Source organism: Manis javanica, chromosome 3 (assembly GCF_040802235.1).
Source record: "Manis javanica isolate MJ-LG chromosome 3, MJ_LKY, whole genome shotgun sequence".
Taxonomy (NCBI): domain Eukaryota; kingdom Metazoa; phylum Chordata; class Mammalia; order Pholidota; family Manidae; genus Manis; species Manis javanica.
The window spans coordinates 213823324-213843944 of record NC_133158.1 but is presented as its reverse complement, the minus strand read 5'-3'; the positions used below and the strand labels follow the sequence as shown (position 1 = coordinate 213843944).

At 37.7% G+C, this 20621-nt stretch overlaps 1 protein-coding gene across 2 annotated transcripts in view; it reads right to left on the bottom strand.

Annotated features, from left to right (window-relative positions):
- The window catches only part of GLRA3 (glycine receptor alpha 3), a 134762-nt gene extending 114618 nt beyond the window's left edge, over window positions 1-20144 (bottom strand). For both annotated transcript variants that reach the window (XM_017674121.3, XM_017674122.3), the window contains exon 1: window positions 19500-20144. In XM_017674121.3, coding sequence (XP_017529610.1) covers window positions 19500-19585 — 86 coding nt within the window. In that variant the 5' untranslated portion in view covers window positions 19586-20144. The remainder of the gene's footprint in view (window positions 1-19499) is intronic.
- Between the last annotated feature and the right edge of the window lie 477 nt (window positions 20145-20621).

The following is a 20621-nucleotide window of genomic DNA, read 5'->3' as shown; positions in this document are numbered from 1 at the left end:
AATTCCAGAAGAACTTGAGTTCTAAATGAGGATGTAAAAAATGATATTATTTAAATAGTTTAAGAGCAAGTATGTGTTCTTACTGCCTCTCCTTGCAAAGTCTACCAAACCAATACTAAATGACAAAAGAGGGGCAAACTTTAACTAAAAGACAACACAGAGAAGCTATCAACAACTTAGATTTCTGTAAGTTCTGGAAGATGAAAAAGAGGAAATAATAGCAAAATAGGTAAAGGAGGGAAGAATTGTCAGAAACTGATAAAAACACATGTTTTCAAAATAAAAGAGCACATTGAATTCAAAGGAGTTTGAACTAACAGAGAACATGTCTAGACCTCTTATTGTAAAATTGCCAAACATTAAGAATGAAGAGATCCTGAAAGATTGGAAAGAGAAAAAAAAAAATACAAGAGAACAGGGTCAGACTGACCGTAGGCTTTCAATTGGGCATCTGTGCATGCGGCTGCAAGACAAGGAAAACCTTCAAAGCTCTGCGTGAAAATGATTTTTATTCCACCTTTTCAACCCAGTATTTCAGCCAATCTCTGAATCAAGTGAGAAGTAATAAGCATCCCCCAAAAGATGGAACTGAATAGTCCCCCGGCATAAATGCTCTCTTGGGAAAAGCATGGAGAATATACTGCAGCAAAATGCGGACGTAAACTAAGAAATAGAATCCTAGAAGCTGCTGATACAACACAGAAGGTAATGAGGCGATTTCTTCAGATGAGATCCATGCAAAGGCTGCAGAGAACAAACAATGCAGTTGGGATCCGAAGAAGAGAGAACTCTAGAAAGGCCATATGTGCGCCATACGTGCAGTCGGATTTGGAATGTATTGGGTGGACAAAATCATAGGGTTAAGAAGATAAAGAAAAAAATGAGTCTTTGAAGAAGCATTTAATGTAAGACAAAAGAAAACAATTAGAAAATTGAGGGGAAACAGAGTAAAACAATCATAATATAAGGATATTATTTAGATGTTTGGAAATGATCATCGGAACAAGGAAAACACAATCATTTAAAAAGAAGGACAATTAAGTCAAGAAGACGAGACCAAGAGCTGCGAATAGCAGCGAAGTTCTGCTCCATTTTATTTTTTAATTCACATGGAAATTTTACTTTGAAAAAAGTTCGAAGTGAAGGATTAAGAATATACAAGAATTTCTTTAAAACTTGTCATAAACAAGCCAAGACAAAAATGAAAAGCCTTAAAGGAAAGACTGATTTATTCAGCACCCCCACTCCCTTTTTCTCTTGACCCACTGTTTCTTGTAAATGTACACTTTGCCAAGCCTTGTTACAGGGGCTTCTGATTCAGCACTGGACAAAACAGACCAAAGCCCCTGATCTCAGTGAATTTATATTCTAGCAGAATGGAACATCATAAACAAGACACATAACAAGTGGGTAAATCATATACTGTTTTGAAAGAAAGGAGAATTCAGAGCAGAGCACAATCGTTTATGTTAGGAGGTGGGGAACCTGTTAAAACATTAAGTAGGTAAGCTTCCCTGACAAGGTGGTACTTTATCGAGGTGTTGAAGGAAGTCAGGACGTCAGCCACCTGAGTATCGGAGGGAAGAGCGTTTACATCAGGCAGGAGACAGTGAGAAGCTCTAAGTCAGAGCATCCTTGATATAGTCACAAAACAAAAAGGGATTAGAACAGAGTTAGCAGAGGGAATAATAGTGAGAAATTGGGTCAAAGAGTTAAATGGGACACCGACATTGTAACGTCGGGGCACAAAAACAGACCATGACTAATCTGCTAGATTTGGACTGGAGTGGGGCAGGCATGGCGGGCAGAGTTCAGTTGGATCACTGTCGCAGCCCAGGGCATGGTGGCTCAGACGGAGCTATCACACTGGAGGTGATAAAGAGGGATCACATTTTGGGTGTATTTTGAAGTTTGAGACATAATGATTTTTTGACAGAGTTAAAAAAAAAGAAGGAGTAGTCAAAGATCAATCCATGTTTTTTGGAAGGATAGATTTGATCTCAACCAAAATGGGGAAACTGAGTGGAGTAGGTTTGGGGCACAAATCTGGAGACTGGTTTTGGGGAATGTCCACTTTGAGATACTCTTTGATGTCCCATATGCTGCGTATGCGGTTAGTTCTGTGGGTCTGGAGTCCAAGGAAGGACGACTTTAAAGGTTTAAGGCACAAATTTAGAAAGTGTTATGCAGATGGCATTTAAAGCCTCAAGACCAGAGCAGGTCACCAGTGGGGTTAAGTACAGATAGGACAGCGAAGAGACGGGGAGGGGAAAACAGCGAAGCAGTGAAGTTTTGTCCTGGAAGCTGGTCAGAGTGAGTACATCATGGAGGAGGGGGTGACCGACCATTACATCCGCTGGTTGCTGGAGTGACACAAGGACTGAGAATCAGCCATTTGGTTCTGCTGAGTGACGTCAACAGTGACTACGCCAAGGGCAGAGTCAGGGGCCGCTGGAGGTGAGAGTCTCAACGGACTGTGTTCAGGAGAGAACGACAGAGTCTGTGGAAGTGAGCGTGCCCCTTACGTGCAGGTCACTGAAACGGCGCACTCACACTAAGAGCATTTGATAAAGAGCAGCATTAAACAAAATTAAACAAGAAAATTAGATAGTAGCTACCTAGCAGGCATTAATATCTGAATTACATGAGGGCCTCCAACAAATCACTTAAGAAGAGGCAAAGGATATGAATAAGCAACTCCTAGAAAAAAACAGAAATGAAAATTTAGTATAAAATAGGATGCTCAAACTCGGCAGTAATCAGGAAGTGCTCATTTCAATGGAGACTAGATACCATGACGATTGGCAAAATTTTAAAGTTCAGCAACATGGAGAACTGATGAGCATACGGGTAAAAGCTGCCTTTATATATAATTTATACACCAAAGGGCAGCTATATAGGGCCATCTTAAGAGGGGATATTCCATGGTCCATATTTAAATTATTACAAACCTTCCGTATGATCCAGCACTATTTTATACACCATGGGTTGTATTAATAAAAACAGAAAACGACCTAAATAGCTATCAATGTATTTTTAAAAATCTCTAATATGATCTTACTTCAGATTTATAGAGCATTAAACAAAATAAGGTTATTCTATGTGTTCTGAAATAGAAAGTACTTAAAGAAACACCACTGAGTGAAACAAATAGCAGGTACAAAATAATATTTTCAGTAGTGAGAACCAAGGAGCTCCGAACTAGGATCCTCTCCCCTTCCCCAGACTGCTGGCCAGATTTTCTTTCCAAACCCTTCAAACAAAAGACACACTTCTCTGTGGACCTAATTCTCCTTGAAAGAAAACACATGGAATGAATGAGTAGTTTAACTCCCCTAAATGTAACACTTTTGTTTAAAAAGATTTTTTTAACTCTGTTTTTCTTTATGTGCATATATACTTGTATAAATAGCTAGAATATGATCTGGAAAGAAACACGTCAAATGATTTCAGTCATTATCTCTAAGGAGACATGTGGTCAGACCAAGGGAATGTTTTGACTTATCTGAAATGTTTGGATTTCATATACGAAAATATAATCGTGTATTACCTTAGTAATTACAAATAAGTAAAATAAATTCACATAAATGCCTTGAAACTGATTTTAATTAAGTGCCTTTTATGATTAAATTCAAAATTATAAATACAGATTTGTGGTTGTTATACATCAGTTGTCATAGCAATTCATACATAAGCTTTACAAAAAATGCTGGTTACATTCTGAATCCCAAACGCAACATTCATTGGAAACTATGTTGTCAATGTCATCTTTTCTTTGTCACATCAGAGAATTAATTTCTCAAAATAAATCACAAACTACAAAATGTTCTTCATCAATATTGCTGCCCCTCCCTTCTGGAAAGGAATAGTTTTCCTTTTCTCTCTGACTTATCCACAAAGGCATCCTCCCCAAGCTTGCTTCTAGACCATAATCTCTACAGACATTTATTGATGGCCTCTATTCTAGTTGTGTTCACTCACCAAACACACGCACACACACACACTCACACCCAAGAGGCACAAAGCACTTCACCATCTGTAAACTTTATATTTTTGCAGTTGGAAAGCAATCAAGGCATTCGATCTGCCCCTGGAGTGGTGTGCTCTTCGACGGTAAACTGGGTAAAACGTTGGGTTATCGGCAAACTCACAACTAGGAAGGTCAAACCTCAAAACAGAAGGCTTTGCTATTCTGTGGGTCAGGAGAGGATCTGGAGGACTTTGGGGTCACTAATTATTCAAAATCCAGAATGCACCCAGATCACATGTTTGCCTTAGAGAATTTTATCAGTTCTTTTGCTTAAATGCCATGTCTTCCTTTTGACTTTCTTTGCTAACTTGAGTGGAAAATGACCCTTCATCCGTTGAATCCTTACAGGCCATTTGATTCATTCACTCACTGGTTTCCATTGTAGATGTGACATACATTCTCTAATCTCCCCTGTTAGCTGGAAACTTCAAGGCAGAGACATGTCATAAACTCATCTCAATGGAATTAAATCAGCAACTATCACTGATATACGACTTTGCTATAAATTCTAAGTTTTTCGATAGTTCAATTTCATAAAGGGAAGGTTATCCAAAGTTCAGTTCAAGAGTGTTTTCTTCCATACGTTCCAAATACACTTCAACTAATTTAACTTATCGATGATCATAGTGTAGTTTCAGAAACATTTTTCTAGGGATAATTTGAAAATGATTATATCAAACCAATGGAAGAAATGTTAAACTAGAATTCTGTTTTTATTCTTAATATTATTTGGCAAAATACCTCTTAGGCCTTTAAAATATGCACAAAGCTTGTTTAAAAACAGCACTCTATAAATTTCATTTTAATCACATGTATGTGCATTGCACAAAAAGTTAATAGAAATACAGTAAAAATAAGAACAAAAGCGCTTTCATCTCCCCACCCAGAGATGAGTAACGCAGAAATCATCCTTTTACTTGAGATTCTCACTAAATTACATATATTTACAAAGGAAGTGATGGGGCAGAAGCAGTCCTGCCTTATTTTGAACTCTCTACTTTCTATTTTTCAACTAATTGTGCTCACATCAATGCCCACTAATGAATGCATTTTTATAAGTCCCCAGATCAATGATTCAGGACATAAAAGCATGATATTTTAAAGCACCAATCTCTGGAGTCTTTGAACCTGAAAAGGGACGCACACAGAATATTAAAATGGAGTTGTACCAGGCTTCTTCTCCTAAATGATATTGAACTTGCAGAGCCCTGACTTATTCAGATTATGATAGATATCCCCATTCGTGTGACTGCAAGTGTTTATGTTAGCACCTTTCAATGGAAAGGGTTGTGACTTAAGCATATTCAAAACAGATTGGACCTTTTTCTGCTTGTGGTGCAGGAAGCCCCACATTTGCGTCCCCACTACATTCCTGTAAGGGGAGAGAAATGGCACAGAATGAAGGAGGGAGCTAAAAAAAAAAAAAAAAAAAGCAAAAAGGAGTTTATAACAGGAAGTGGTAAGGAAAGTAATGTGGCAATGAGTACAGTGTACTTCAGTTTCCCTCTAGTGAAAATCACACTACACATCAAGGTTTTATTGGACTATATGTTCTTCTTAAAAATTAAGAGAGAGAAGAGGTCAGCAGATATAAGCACGGATGCTAACATGATACTCAGAGCTAATATGCAGCCAGGATTACTCCCGCTCTGACCCCGCTCCCCGTCTCTTTGTGCCATACCTCCATTTCCTTCTTCCCCCTTTCCACCTTCCTCCTCTGTAGAGGCCTAAGCTATTTTGGGAAAGGTGTTTACAGTTTCCCAGGAAACAGAAGGATTTTAAGACCCTCTAGATTATAGAGGTTATTTCCCATGGCAGAAAGAGCATATGCTCTCCTTTAATCAGGCCTAACAAAATCCCCAGAGACACTGCTTTATAGGAAAAGGCTGCACATTTCAAGATGTGAAAGAAAAGGGTCCAGAGGGGTGAGTGTAAAATGTATGGAAACGTTGCTCAACTTGGTCCTCATTACGGAACTATGAGAACAAAGAGTAAAATTTTGAAAGCGGGTCTCGTTCTTGCATTTTTTGATGAAAATTTAATTTAAAAATCTCACTGTGATTCTAACTGAATGAGTCACATTTCACCTTTTAAAAAGTGATGTGATCATTTCTTTTTCCACTTTAGAATAGCCTAAATTACAGCACTCACTTGGAAACATAAGCAGCTCGTTTGAATTAAGTGATGTGCATTCTACCACTGGCTTTGCGTCCTAAATTAGTGAGGTCTGAGTACAGGTCGTGTCTGTAGCCTTCCTGCCCCTCCTCTGGAGTGACGAGGTCATTACTGCGAAGGGGCCGGACTGCACACTCTCAGAGAACGAGCCCAGCCCTGCCACTGGACCAGAAGTGAGGGGAATCGGCTCTGTGCTGTGTTTTCTAACTGTAGAATCAGCCTAAACTTCCCAGCTTCGCTGTTTATCTACAGCTTGTCATATTCTGCATCTATTCTAACTTCCCATCTAGCCTCAGAGAAAGACTTAGCGCTCCTCTGGTTTAAAATTGCCCTTCAACTATTGCTCTAAACACTATTATTTTTCATCTTATCAGTGATGTTGCCCCTTCTTTTCTGAAGTCCACTGGTCTCTTCCTAAACATTTGCTAATCCACTGACTTCTTTCCTCCAGGCTATAAACAAGTTTACATCTCCTTTCATTAGAAAAAAAAAAAAACTAAACACATCAAGAATTGTCTATGTCAACTGTGTCCATGGTTACATCCCCTTCTAGAAGCCTCTTGAGAAAAAGGAATCTACGTTTATCTTTTTCTCTAACTCACCATTCACCATTCAGTGTTCTGCTAACATATCTGTACTTGTGTTTTTGTATCAAAAGTGCACTCAAAAAGACTACTAATCTTCCATATTTATTTTTGTTTTTATGACATTTGATATTATTGATCATTCTTTCAGTTCCAAAATTCTTCTTTGGCCTGTGACACACTCTTTGTTAGTTGTCCTGTCTCCCTTCCTACTCCTTCTCTCTTTTTTTGGCCAGCACCTCTCCCTCTTCCCAGCCCTTAGAAATTTATGTTGTGGAGGAAGACGGAAGTCCCTATGGCCAGGATCCTCAGGAGTAGAAAATGTAATTGGCCTACTTGCTGGCTAATTCTTCCATACCTGTGGGCAATGAGCTATTATTGACTGAGTCACTATGTAAAGAGCTCTGCCCAGGGCTCTGGGGGACGCAGAAATGGAGGTGGATTACAGACCTGCCCGCCACTGGATGCAGGTGGGATTCTAGAGCTCGACCTGCCACCAGGAGAATAAACCCAGTACACACCCTTTTACCCCAAGAACATTCCATTGTCATTCCTCGGTCTCACTGAAACCATAGCAAACTTGCCTGGGGCTGAAACCCTTAGGAAAGAGAACGTTCTTAAAACAGTGTTTTTCAGAGTGGAAAGTGCTTATGAATTACCTGGAGGGCTTCATAAAATGCGCATTAGTAAGTCTGAGGTGCAATTCATAGGCTACAATCCTAACAACCTCTTAGGTGCAATTCATAGGCTAAATCCTAACAACCTGCTGGTTAAAGGACCACATTTTGAGTAGTGATAACCTACAGGGAGGAAAAGACTTTTCCACATCTGCATGCCCCAGTGGATTACAGATGTGCTGCTATCACCCATCGCTCAGCCAGCAGTGTGTCAGATGGGGCCTCCGCTATGGAGCTGGGCTTGGTGACTGAGTCATCAGGCTTGTCTGTCATCTCAGTGGGGTAAAACATCCACGTGTGCTCAAATATATAAAGTGCCAGAGAGCCCTGCCCCAGAGTTCTAGCCATCCAGTCTCACCTGTGGTCTGTGCTCCACGCTCTAGGCTGCAGTGTTTCATTCACTGGCTAGCTCATCAGCACCACATTTACTGTGCATATCTGGAATTTGATTTGTGATACTTTTCTTTGTGGCTGTTCCTTTTCTATCACATTTATTCTTGTCACAGGACTATCATTCACCCAGTCGCTAAAGCACAAACACGAGGATTATCCCAAACTGTTCTCCTTTTCCTCACATTCAATTAGTGGACAAGTCTTCTTTTCTCATTTCTCACATCTATGCCTTGCTCTCCATTTCTGGGCTGTCTTACTGCCTGACCAGGCCCTATTCTACCCTCCCTACCATCAACATGCTTTCTCCTAAATTCTCCCTGTTCCTTCAGGGTTATTTCTGAAATACAGTCTGATCGTGCTTCTTTGCTGCTTATAATAGTTGCCCCTTGCTTCAGTTAAAGACTGGGCTTCATAGGGCAGAATGAAAAATATAATGTGGAACCTTTGGGCCTCCCTGTAAAGAGGCTTCCAAGAAATTAAACACACCATTTCCACATGCAACTTAGTACCAGAACTTGACCGGATGATGACACAAAGCCGCTAAGGAAATTGGGAAATCTTTTACTTCTTGGAAAGTGCCTTTTAAGAGAAGCCTCTTTCTTCTGATGGCTGGTAAGCAGCTGTATGATGGCTGGAATCTGAGCATCTCTCTCGGATTTCAAGGAAGAAATCCCACATTAGGGTTGGCAGAGCAACAAGAAGGGAGAATTGGTAAATTCCCATTCCGGGCTTGGCCTGCTCGCTTGCTTAGTTTTTCTTTCTTCTTTTATTCCTTTGAAAGGAAAATAAAAAAATCTTTCTTAAACCATATTATTGTGCATTTCTGTCACTCAGAAATGAGCCTAATCTGAATTAGCATGGCAGTAAAGGGCAGTCTATTCTTCCCTTATTTATTTCCCTGCCACTCAATATCTCCCACATCTGACACACTAATGGATTTTTTTAATAGATTTTTGGAATAAAGGCTACTTATATTAAGTTAAGTGAGAAATTACAGCTGTAAAGCTAAGAACATATTTTTTGTTAAAGAGAGATTATCACATTGCTAAGTTAAAAAAATTAAATTATGTAGATCTAGAGAACATCTAAAATAAACTAGATATTTCCTGTAGAGGTATAAATCTCACCTTCTTTCTACAGCTATATTCTTTAGCTTGAATTTTCATTTCCTCTCGGAATTTGAATTCTTTCTTTATATCAATTAAACTCCTCTAATATGATCTTTGCTGTGAATTGACATACATGGTAACTGTATGTGTACATACAGAGAATGTTCTATGCTTTGGTCTTTTGAAATAGAGCAAAATTTTAAGTTCACATTTTATTATTTAGGGAGAGATATTTGGGCCACACGTAAAGCCTTTAGTCTAATCTCAGGAGCACCAGCCAGGGACCGCAGCTGGCCGTGTCTTTGATGATTCTTACCTTACTTAAGGTTTGCAGGAAGAAAGAGATGCCCTAAATTTCAGGGATTTAAAGGAAAGAAAAAGGACTTCATACTCTTTCAAAGTGTTTTAAGGTGCCTACAAAGAACAATATAAAGCAGAAGGGAGATTTCTAAAGGTTTTATGTATATATTCTCTGCTGCCTCTATTCTTCCCAATAAATAAAACAAGAGAGTAGTTAGAGACACTGAAGGTTCATTTATTCTTACTAAGCAATGGGATAGACCAGGCAAAGTTGGGACCCTTGGTGTATTAATAGACTAAAGGGGAATCTCTTCTTAAAAAGGAAAGATTTAAGAACTGGTGAAAAAAAATCATTTAATGCATAGTTGAGTGTTTTATTCTTTTATAAAAAATAATTTTAAAGTAATGTATTATTATTTTTTAATAATTTAAAAGATAATGTATAGAGATAGATCATTTTCAAGTTTTGGGGGTCAAGATTTCATTACATATGTCATCTTCTTTCCCTTGTCAGGAATGTAATTGTTTGTTTTTAAAACTATGAAAAGCCCTAAATTTTTTCTTAGGTTTTTGTTTTATTTAATGCACTAATAATTAAGTTCCAGTCCTTAGGCTTCTGATGCACCAAACATACTTAAATGATATAAATTAACAAAAATATTTGTATATTGACATCATCAGAGTGACTATAAAGTAACTTTTTTGAATATTTTCTTCTCTCATAATCAAGTGATTGACAATGAAATTTCACATGGAAGCTGGCCTGTTTCCTCTGCTAATAATGCTTTTTACCTGCTTGACATGATCTTCCCTCTTTTCTGCACACTCAAATTCTGTCAATTGTTTAAGGTCCATTTAAATTCCCTTCTTCTTTATTAAAAATTTATGTTCCTTCTCATTCCAAAAAGATATTTCTTTTTCTCAATATTTATAATTGTTACTATTTTGGGTGGTTATTCATGACTACATTTTCAATAGTTGCCAGCAAAAAAAATAATAAATCATTATTCAATCACCCTTTTTAGAGTCGCTTGGTCCTCAAACATTAAACGTGTTAGAATAAACAGATTAATGTATGTGAATAAACAAATACTCCATGATATCAATGGTTCTCAATTTATCTAGGGAATTGGAAATATGTCAGGGATTCTGGTCCCAGAACGGTGATAAAACTTCAATTATTATGCCTTGAAAATACGCATTATTTATTTGGTCATTATATAGGGTGGTCATTTAATTATGTCTTCTCTTTCTACTGCAGAGACCTTATAAAAAATAGGTAATTAAAAATTATATATGGACCTAAAGATATATGTTTATGTATTTGTATATACAAACATTTTATATATACACTTAATAATTATTTGCTACAAGCATCATCACATGAAGTGTTATTTCCACATCTCCAAAGGTCACAAAAGAGGCAGCTATGGCGACAGGGAGGCTCAGGGCTGCTTCATTTAGCAGACGTGAGGGCGGAGCCCACACAGGAACAGGGGGGCACAGGTGAGCAGTGAGGAAATGGAAAAGCGCAGGTTTTTTTTCTAAAACCTTTTTTGTAAAAGAAAAGAGAGTTAAGGGGCAAATGCATAAATACTTTATCACAAACAAAAAGGAGTAGGAATAAAGAAAAAAGTGAAGGCCCAACTCTCACCAGATTCCCTTCTGAATGCGAGACGCAGACAACAGTATTCTGAATGTTGCTTTTGGGGTGCTAGACTCCCTTTTAAATCCCGGAGCTAGAAAGGGAGATGTGCTCTTGTCTCTGCCCTCACGACCTTCACAGGGTGAACTAGAGGCAGGACTCGGGCATTACCACACCGCTGGGTCTGGGCAGTAATAAGGCCCTGGGTGCCTAGCAGCACAGAGGAGGTACCTCCACCTGGACTTGGGGTGCATCAGTGAAGAATTCTTAGAGAAGGTAAAGTGAGGTGTGTAGAAATCAGCCAGAAAGACGGAATTCACATTTTCCTCCCAGTCAGGTGATGAAGGACAGTTAGAGGTCATTTCATGGAGGTTTCAATCAGTACTCTCCCCAGTCTCTGCCTTAAGCATTGTACAGCCAGTCTCAACCAGACAGCAGTGCAGACATTGTTCTTGGAGATCTGCTCACACCCTACTGACAGTAATAATCCCTCCTGCTTCCCTTCCTGTTAGTGGTATTTCACTCTTGCTAGAATTCTTTGCCAATTAGTGTTTATTTTTACTAGTAACATATTCTCAGCTTTTTACACATATCCCTCAACCCCTGAGTTGGAGACGCTCCAAAGCTTACTTTGGTACTAACTGTTGAGAACCTATTTTATAACAATTATAAATGTAACTTTAAAGATGAATATGAACTTTTTTCATTTATCTAACATCAAAAACAAAAGAAAGTCAACAGAGTCTAAATCACAGACAAATACACTATAAATAATAATAGCTCCAAGATTCTTTAAAAGACAGTTGTATGAAATTAAGAAAGTCATCTAACAATGATGTTGTTAGGAGCAGTAACAATTTGAAATTTATTGATGGGAAGCCTAGCAGCCTCTGGAAATCACATATATTTATGAAAAAAATTTGTAAAGTTCTCTAATGCTTTTAGTATTAATTTGATCTTAAAGGGTGTCAATAGATCAATGATGCCAACTATTTATTTTATGAAACTTCAAATCCCTGATAAAATCCAAAACAAGTAAATACTCCCTTTATTGCTTTATTTATATGTCTTTACCCAAAATGGTAAAACTATACAACTCTAGTCAAAGCAGCATTATGAAAAAGTAGCAACCATCACACCATGTATTCTCAACAGGGTCACACCAAGGGACGGTGGGTGAAAGCTTTATCTCGAGGGTGAAAAGTCTTACTATTTTTATGTATAAAGCACAGGTATACATACATAAGGAAATATACAGTATACTGTGGTACTACAATTTCATGGGGACAATTAGCAAAAAGTCTAAAATATCTTTGAAATTCTCCTTAGTAGGCAATAATGGAAAAAAGGGTTGAAAAATAATGCTTATACAATACAAACTTCAATTTCTCATGAGGGTAAAGAGAAGTAAATCCATCACTTTTCCACTAGATGTTAATAATTTCTGTCTGTTTTACAACCTCTTCCCAGAGTAGCTAACATCTTCTGAGGATTTGTTTGATTTTACAACTTCTATGAGATCTTGAACATAAGATTCCCTTTTCCCTCCAAGTAATAACACAGATTTCAGTAGAATTCAAATCTTCAGTCTTTGACATACAGACAGTGACAGAAGACAGGTATCATCCCAAGGTTTATTTGTTGTTTATTATCTAATCTATGCATGACATTGAATTAAATATTATGGAGGGAAAACAAAGATCAGACACAATCCTGTCTTTGTGGAACTTATAATTGAGAGAGAGAGAGAGAGAAGGCTTGTATGAAAATCTAAAACATTTGAAAGTGATGTCACTCGTTCTCCTGTCTACAGTGATATGTGGTTACAAGTGGTAGTTCTATTTCCCCAGTAATTCACACACTGCCTGGAATGTAATCATTGCTCCATGCATTTTTATAAACTTAGAGAGGTTCAGTAGAATGCTGCAGACACTCCCAAATGGGAGCACCCAAGCTTCATTCCTGGAACCACTGCATGAAAGAGATTATCGATACAAAGCACGTCCCAAACGAAAACCAGACTTTCCATGAGCAGACAGGTAATTTTGAGTAGAGAAGCATGCATAAAAAAATAGCAAAAACAAAAAAGAAGCCCCACAGTGACAAATATTTTGGAGGCCACATATAAAAAAAAAGAAGTTCACTTTGGCCAGGAGAAGTAGTAGAATGGTATTTTCATTTTATCAATTAAAATTTTTGGTAAATATTTTCCTTCTGAGGTAAAGAGGTTCTTACTGCTGAAAATCTTAAAGTTTACAGGATGACCACCTGTTGGAAATATTTTTGAGAGATTCTCATGTTTAGAAGGGGTGTTGGATGGACCAGTTGCCTGCCGCTAGTGTAAGTGTGGCTGTCCTATGCTGGCGGTGGTTGTGGAATGGTATCGGAACTATCTCAAGGTCCAGCCATGATTCTTAATTGGTTATGGCAAATGTTTGTACTCATAGAAAAGTACCCATCATTTGTTTTGGGAGTTATTCCATTCAATAAACTATTTCCAGAGGATATTAATGACTTTTAGATTTCACGCTATTCCTAATTGCACCGCTGAGGTTACCGCTCCTGTGCATAGAATTGTCTGAAAGGCATCGACAATACCTCCTCCTAAGTGCATCTCTAGTGTGGAGATTCTGAAAGAATTTCAGAAATGCCCCTTGATTAAGCTGCTTCTGTTTTTTTTTTTTTCCTTATCATTGTTTCCTCTTCCTCTGACAAGATCTTAGGATTTCAAATTCTGTTCCCTTAAAATGTGTGTGGTTGCCATTGGGTTGTTAGAATAGCTTTATTTTCTGTGGCCGAACAGCTCCTTCTCTTCACACACTTTCTGTTTGTTGCTAAACACTTGCTCCTGTCTTGAAATTCTTGCCTTTGCTCCAGAATCAGGTCTCTGAAAGCGACTTCTTTGTCTCCCTTCCTGACCCACTACCCCAAGCAAGCCAAAGTTAGTGTTATACTATTCTCTGGGGGGGGAAAGGTAAGCAACCCATGCTTTCACATAGGTATTTTCCTACACATGAGTTTATTTTCAATAAGTACTATTAATTCAAGTACTAAGATAATCACATGGAGAAGAGTAAGAGACACATTTGATGAATCAAAGAGGATCCACTATATATGCTTCATGAAGTAAGGAAAATAAAAGATGAGCATTCTCCAAAACAATCCCCTAAAAATCTCCTGAGAAAACTTAAATGAGTGAAATGCATCACTTGTGATTGTGGATTCAGTCTATGACATTAGCTTAAATTAGAGCATTGGAAGGTTCAATAGCAAAGTGATGGATTGATACATGTTACTGATAAGGAAAGGTCCTTGGGGTCAACACTATACAACTATGACCAATCTATGACTTTGTCACTTGGTTATGATCAGTCTCACCTCCACAGTTTAGCTCAGGGTTCCTTTCACCCTTCTTCACTGTGCTTTACTCTAGAAGGTTCTACCCTCTTTACATAAAAAGTATTTTCTCCATTCTTTTTTCTTTACACGTAGCACGATCACCTTCATGACACTTTGCTAAATCTACAGTTCAAGTGTCATCTCTGCATTCCAACTAATAGCTGGCTACCAAGATCCACACTGCTGGCATCTCAAACTCAAAATACCCCAAACTAAATTCAGTGCCCTCTTTTTCCAACAATTCAAATCTTCTACCTGATTTTCTTTCTTTAAAGAGACTATATTTTGATAAAAAGTTCAAACCCTCAGCACAAATCCTAAAACAAACACATTCGCCTTATCCTGCAGGTTCGTCATTGTTTGTGTACATAGTTCTTACTTTTACTAATTTCTATCAGCAGTTCCAACAATTGTCATTTGGAGGTTAGCTCTACCTCTGAAAAAGAGAGCTTGATAGAGATATTCTGATTCAAGTTATTAGACTATTCCTGAAATGACAACTATCCAGTTACAAGTAAACTGTTTCTAAATTTTATCCATATTCCATTATGAAAGGAAGCTGTGACTCCCCCATATTTCTGCAGCGTGATTGTTGTAGCCAGCTCATAGTTGTTGCTATTAGAATATGATTTTAAACCATGAAAGAATGCCTGCAACTGAATCTGACCATCGCTGTCCCCTAAGCAAGCTATATACCTACTATCATTCCTTCTGCATAGGACAATTTATTCACATCTATTTCTGCCCACTGAATAGACATCTTACAAGATCCAGCACAAGTCCCAAGCCTTCCAATGGGTTCCCAATCTCATAAGACCTACGACATTGCCCTTTGTGTTTTGCTCTTGTCACTTGGCCCTTTTTGTATTTTCTTCCCTGCTGGACTCTAAGTTCCATAATGGGAAGAAAAGTGGTGGTTTCCCAAATATCCATAGGCAATCTGAACCTAGCACAAAAATTTATACACAGAATTTGGTGACGAAATCTCACTGAATTGTTTAGCACTATACATTAAATACATACATGAATAAATTGATTAAAAAGATATGTTTATGAATTAATATTACACTTTTTTGTCTTTATTTTTTCCTTTACATGTTCCATTTTTGCTCAGCATATCACAAGTAAATAGACTTAGTAAATAAAGAACAATTTCCATGAAGACATTTATTTTACAAAATATTTCCAGTAGAGGGGGCTTTACTTTCTTTGCTATAGGAAATTTTCTTTCAGGGCCCATCAGTTAAAATAAAAATATTTAATTTTTTTACATGTGATTAAAGTTCTTCATAGAGTGATGAGCTACTCTAAGACATAGTTGTATGGTTAAGAGAGAGAAAATAATAGAAAAATATTTTGCAAGTTTTTTTCTGAATTTGCATGGCAAACTGCTTGAGGCATTGACTAGAGAACTGGACCACAATCCTTCTACACTCAGGAAAGTGTATGATTATTTATAGGCACAAAGGGAAGAAGCATATAATATGGGTAACATAATTTCTTACAACTGTGGCATCTTGCCACTGTACCTGCATATAAGAAATCATCATCCTTATAAAAGTTCTTTCTTTCCTTGGAGTATGTTTTTATTTAATATCTTGCTATTTATATAATATCTTAATATTTATAAGAAAATAGAGCCAACATTAAAAAGGATTTTCCCCATCCTCCAAAATATATCAAAAGCAAAAACAAGAAATTCTGTGCCAACATGTTTTTCTTAGGCTTTGAAGTAAACCAAGAAAACACTTTGTGATTATCAGAAGTCTGAAATTCACACATTCGGTTTTTGACACAATGTACCATAATTTATTCAAGTATCAAGTCTGCTGGTAACAAACTATAAAGATGAAAAATAAAATTATATTTTATGAAAATAATCAATTTAAATGAAATACTGTTGGCAGTTTCCCTGCTTTTGTAATTTCTTCTGCAAGTTCTTCATAATCATCGCTTATCTGCATTTCAAAGAAAGCTGAACACTGGTGTTTTGTTCTTCATTTTATTAATATGAAAACTAGTACCCAAAAGCCATAGAAGAACTGCCTCAAAAAACAGCAATATCTAACAAAATGTGAAACTTAAAAAGTTCAGATTTGTTACGTTTATGAAATTTTTCTTATTTGCATTTGTTTTAAAAATTATCCTTTTTAATAATTCCCTTTTAAACATCACACTTATTATATCTGATATATTCTGGTAATGAACACTTCTAATTGTATTCTAGTAGTAATATTTTTTTCTGCTATTTTTGCCTTAATAAAGTCATTTACTAAAAAAGTAGAAATTATGCTAAGATAAAAGAACTAAACATCACCTGAGGGCATGCAATAATAGTCTAGGAAAAAGCTAGAAAATTTTAAAATAATTTGCACTGGTCAAATTTTGTACTATTAATAGCAACAGAATCTCTCATACATTGCTAATAGGAGTACAAATAAGTACAACAACTTCAGAAAATCTTCAGTATCTAGTAAAGCTCAACATACTTATACCTACCCTATGATCCAGTAATTCCTTTCTTAGAGAAAATCTTGGACCCAACCCATAGTCCCCAAAATGCATATTCACATGTATTCACAAGATACATTCAAGGGTGTTTGTTCATAGCAGTACTAGCAAAAACCTAAACAATACCCAAATACTCATCAACAGAATGCTGGATAAATAGTGCCATCTTCATATAGTAGAATACTATACAACACTGAAAATAAAACAGCCATTGCTACATGAAACAATATGGATAAATCACATAAACATAATGTTCATAAAAATAAAGTAGACTCCAAAGAGTATTTGTGCAAAGTACAAAAGCAGGCAAAACATGCTTATTGTTATATCAGTCAGGATAGTGATTATATTTAGGCAAAGTGGTGCCTGGGAAAGGTATGGAGGAAATGGAGAGAGTGCTTCTGTGTCACTGACAATTCTACTTCTTGATACATGAAGTGTATTTACATAAGTGTGTTATTTTTTGTTAAATTTTATATGGAACCTTATTTGTGTACATTTATGTGTGTATATCTCAATAAAAATACTTTAAATCTTTAAAACCTATGAAAAAGGATTGTACTAGTAAATTATTTAATTATAAATATCTATGATTTCTGTTGTTCTTGCCTACAAATTTCCCATGAAATATTTTTAAGTTAAAAAGATGTTTATGAATTAATATTACACTTTTTTGTCTTTATTTTTTCCTTTACATGTTCCGTTTTTGCTCAGCACATCACAAGTAAATAGACTTAGTAAATAAAGAATAATTTCCATGAAGACATTTATTTTACAAAATATTTCCAGTAGAGGAGGCTTTACTTTCTTTGCTATAGGAAATTTTCTTTCAGGGCCCATCAGTTAAAATAAAAATATTTAATTTTTTTACATGTGATTAAAGTTCTTCATAGAGTGATGAGCTACTCTAAGAATAGTTAGTCTAAGAAAGAGAAAAATTTTACTCAATTTGTGAAAGAAGAAAGAAAAACTTGATAATGAAGAATACATGTATTATAAGGTATTTGGTATGTGTTTTTCAAGATATTAAATTTTTGGATTATTTCTAAAAAGTATTTTTAGCTAAAACAATTTATTACTAATGAAGATAAATTCTCATAACCATGACAACCAATCCGAAATAAAATTTTGTGAATTTCAACAACTCTAGACAAAATTCAGAGGATCTACTGATGAAGATTATATACCTAAGAATATATTATAACAATTAACATGGTGAATTGCCATTATACAAATTTGGCCTAATTGGTTTAGTTATTGGCAATAAAATTCTTAAATCTAAGTATCAACTAAGCTATTCTGATTTCTCTAAAAAAATGCACATTTATCCTTAGTATCTAAGACACTAAGAAAAAATTATAGTAAAATGATCCATTTATCTTATAACATGAATTTTGTACTTTTTTGATGACATTTTCATAAATGTAAAAGCTCTACAGTCTTTGCTTTGATCACTACATATAAAATTATGAAAGATGTAAAGTTACAAAAATTTACCAAGTCATATTAAAATCTTTCACTGAAAATATTATGGTTTATAGTGGTTCAACTCCTTACTTCAGAAAAATAAACATGATTTCCAAAATATCATAATCTTCACAGCTAGTTTCTGTTACTACAGGTATATCAAGATAATACAACTTTCTGTAAGGTAGTTTTTTTGAGATACACTAAGTCTTTCTAATATTCCCAAAGATGAAGAATTGGCATAGCAATCCAGAATAGAATATTTACATACTTCAAAGAGAAACCTAACTTAGTTACTGTAATTATTTGATTCCAATCTTCTTGTAAAGCTTTTGAGCCATAAGAATAGCAATGTTAAGGTAATTATAATAGTAAAATAAAATTTTCATTGGTGTTTAAAAAGTGTATGTGAGCAGAATTTTCCTTATACATTGTTTGATTAAGATTAGGGGTCACATTATCTGATCTTTTGCCTAGTCTCTCTTCTCATCTTTTAATTAATTAAATAACAAAAGAAAGCCTACCAAATATGAGTGAACATGATAAGAAAATGACGTGTCATGTAAAAAATTTATTTTTCAGTAGGTTTCTTATATTTTCTCCAAAAAGATTATTGTTGAGTTTGAACATACGTAATGATTTATTTATGATTTTGGCTCCAGGAATTTCCTGAACCAAGTTCATTGGGAAATAGTATTTGCAAGGCTTTTATTTTTTTATTCATTTAACCTAACCTCTGAATACATCAATAGTGTTCAGAATTTCTCTGTTCAGTAAATGCTTATGCTCTAGATTTTTTGCCTTCCAAAATTCATTAACGTTCCATTTGTATTATTACATGTTTTGTAACTTTCAAAAAGAGAGTGACACCCAGAATCTGTAATTCAGGTAGACGAAGGCAACTCTAAAAGCAGTCTGAGAAAGAAAACCTAGGCTTTGGAAATAATTTTTCTAGGGTTATCTCGGCTGCAAATACGTAAGATGCCAGTTACTAAATTGCACTATTAGTAAAAATGGAGCATCGTTACAGACTTTCAGACCTCCAAATGGACAGACTGCTGGATAATTTTAGAGAGAAAACAATACGTTTAAGGATACTTTCAACAAGCCAGTTTCGAATCGCCTTCCTGGCTCCATCAATAACAAGTGGTTGCAACCTAGTGCACAGGCTTTAAGGAGTTGTCCGACTGTTAAATACAAGGCACTCACCTGAGTAGCAGGGCTGCTTCCCAGAAGCGAAATCCCGAAAGTAATGTCCGAAAGCGTCTCACGTGGGCCATGGTACGGAGAGACATTCACGATCCTGAAATTAGTCTTGCCCAAGGCATGGGCATCCGGCAGCGGAGGGAGGGCGGCCAGGCTGACTCCGCGCGGCGGGGACAGCAGCCTTGGAGACCGTCAGCACCTCGGACAGCTCCCCGCCCCGCGGAGGCCGCGCCTTCCCAGCACCTGAGCGTCGTGGCCGCCCCCTTCTCCGGGCGCGGAGCAGACGGGGACCCGCGGGGCTGCCCGGGGGCAGGCGGGCTGCACAGCCGAGGCGGGACCAGAGCCGAGGTGCAAGGTCTGAGGTGCCTCGGGGCGGACAGCAGGGCGCCGGGCTCTGGCGGCGAAGGAAGAAGGCTCGTGCGTCCCGGGTCAGACCCGCGGCTGGAGAAGAACCCAGCAGCCGCCCAACGGGGCAGCGTCTTCACCTGCTCGGCGCCGCCCGCCGCACCCCGCCGCGCACCTTAGGGTGCAGCCGAGCCGCCCGCGCGGCCCGGGCGGGGGCGGGGCCGGAGGATGCGTCTCGCCGCCAATCACGGCCTCCCAGCGGGACAGAGCGACAGGCCGCCAACGGCGGTGGGCGGTGCTCAGCGCTTCACCCTTTTAAAAAAAGCGGTAACTGCGGGACTGGAGAGATTTGCGGGAAGGAGGCCTCAGGGCTAAGAATCGGGAGTCCGCGGGTTAGGAGCAGAATCGCGCGGGGGGACCCTCCACCGTTGCCTTCCGGGGAACAGGCACAACGGAGTGACGAAAGGTCTTTTCGGATGTGACCCCATCTCCTTGACCTTACACGTTAAGGCAAGAGTGGACCGTAAACCCAGACCCCCGGAAAGGGCTCGGGAAGAGCGGCCTCGGCGCTTCTAGGCTTCCCCAAGTACCCTGGCCAGATTCTGGCCGGGAAGCACAGTTGGCCAGAGAAAGTTGTTACCTTCAGTTATAACGGTTCTAAAAGGATAAGGGTGGGAAATCCAACGAGATGGCTGCTCCAGGCACAGCGCTTCCCAACATTTTTTTTCTTACACGTTTTTTGTACCTGAACAGTAAGTTCAAGTGAGAAGGACCACTAGG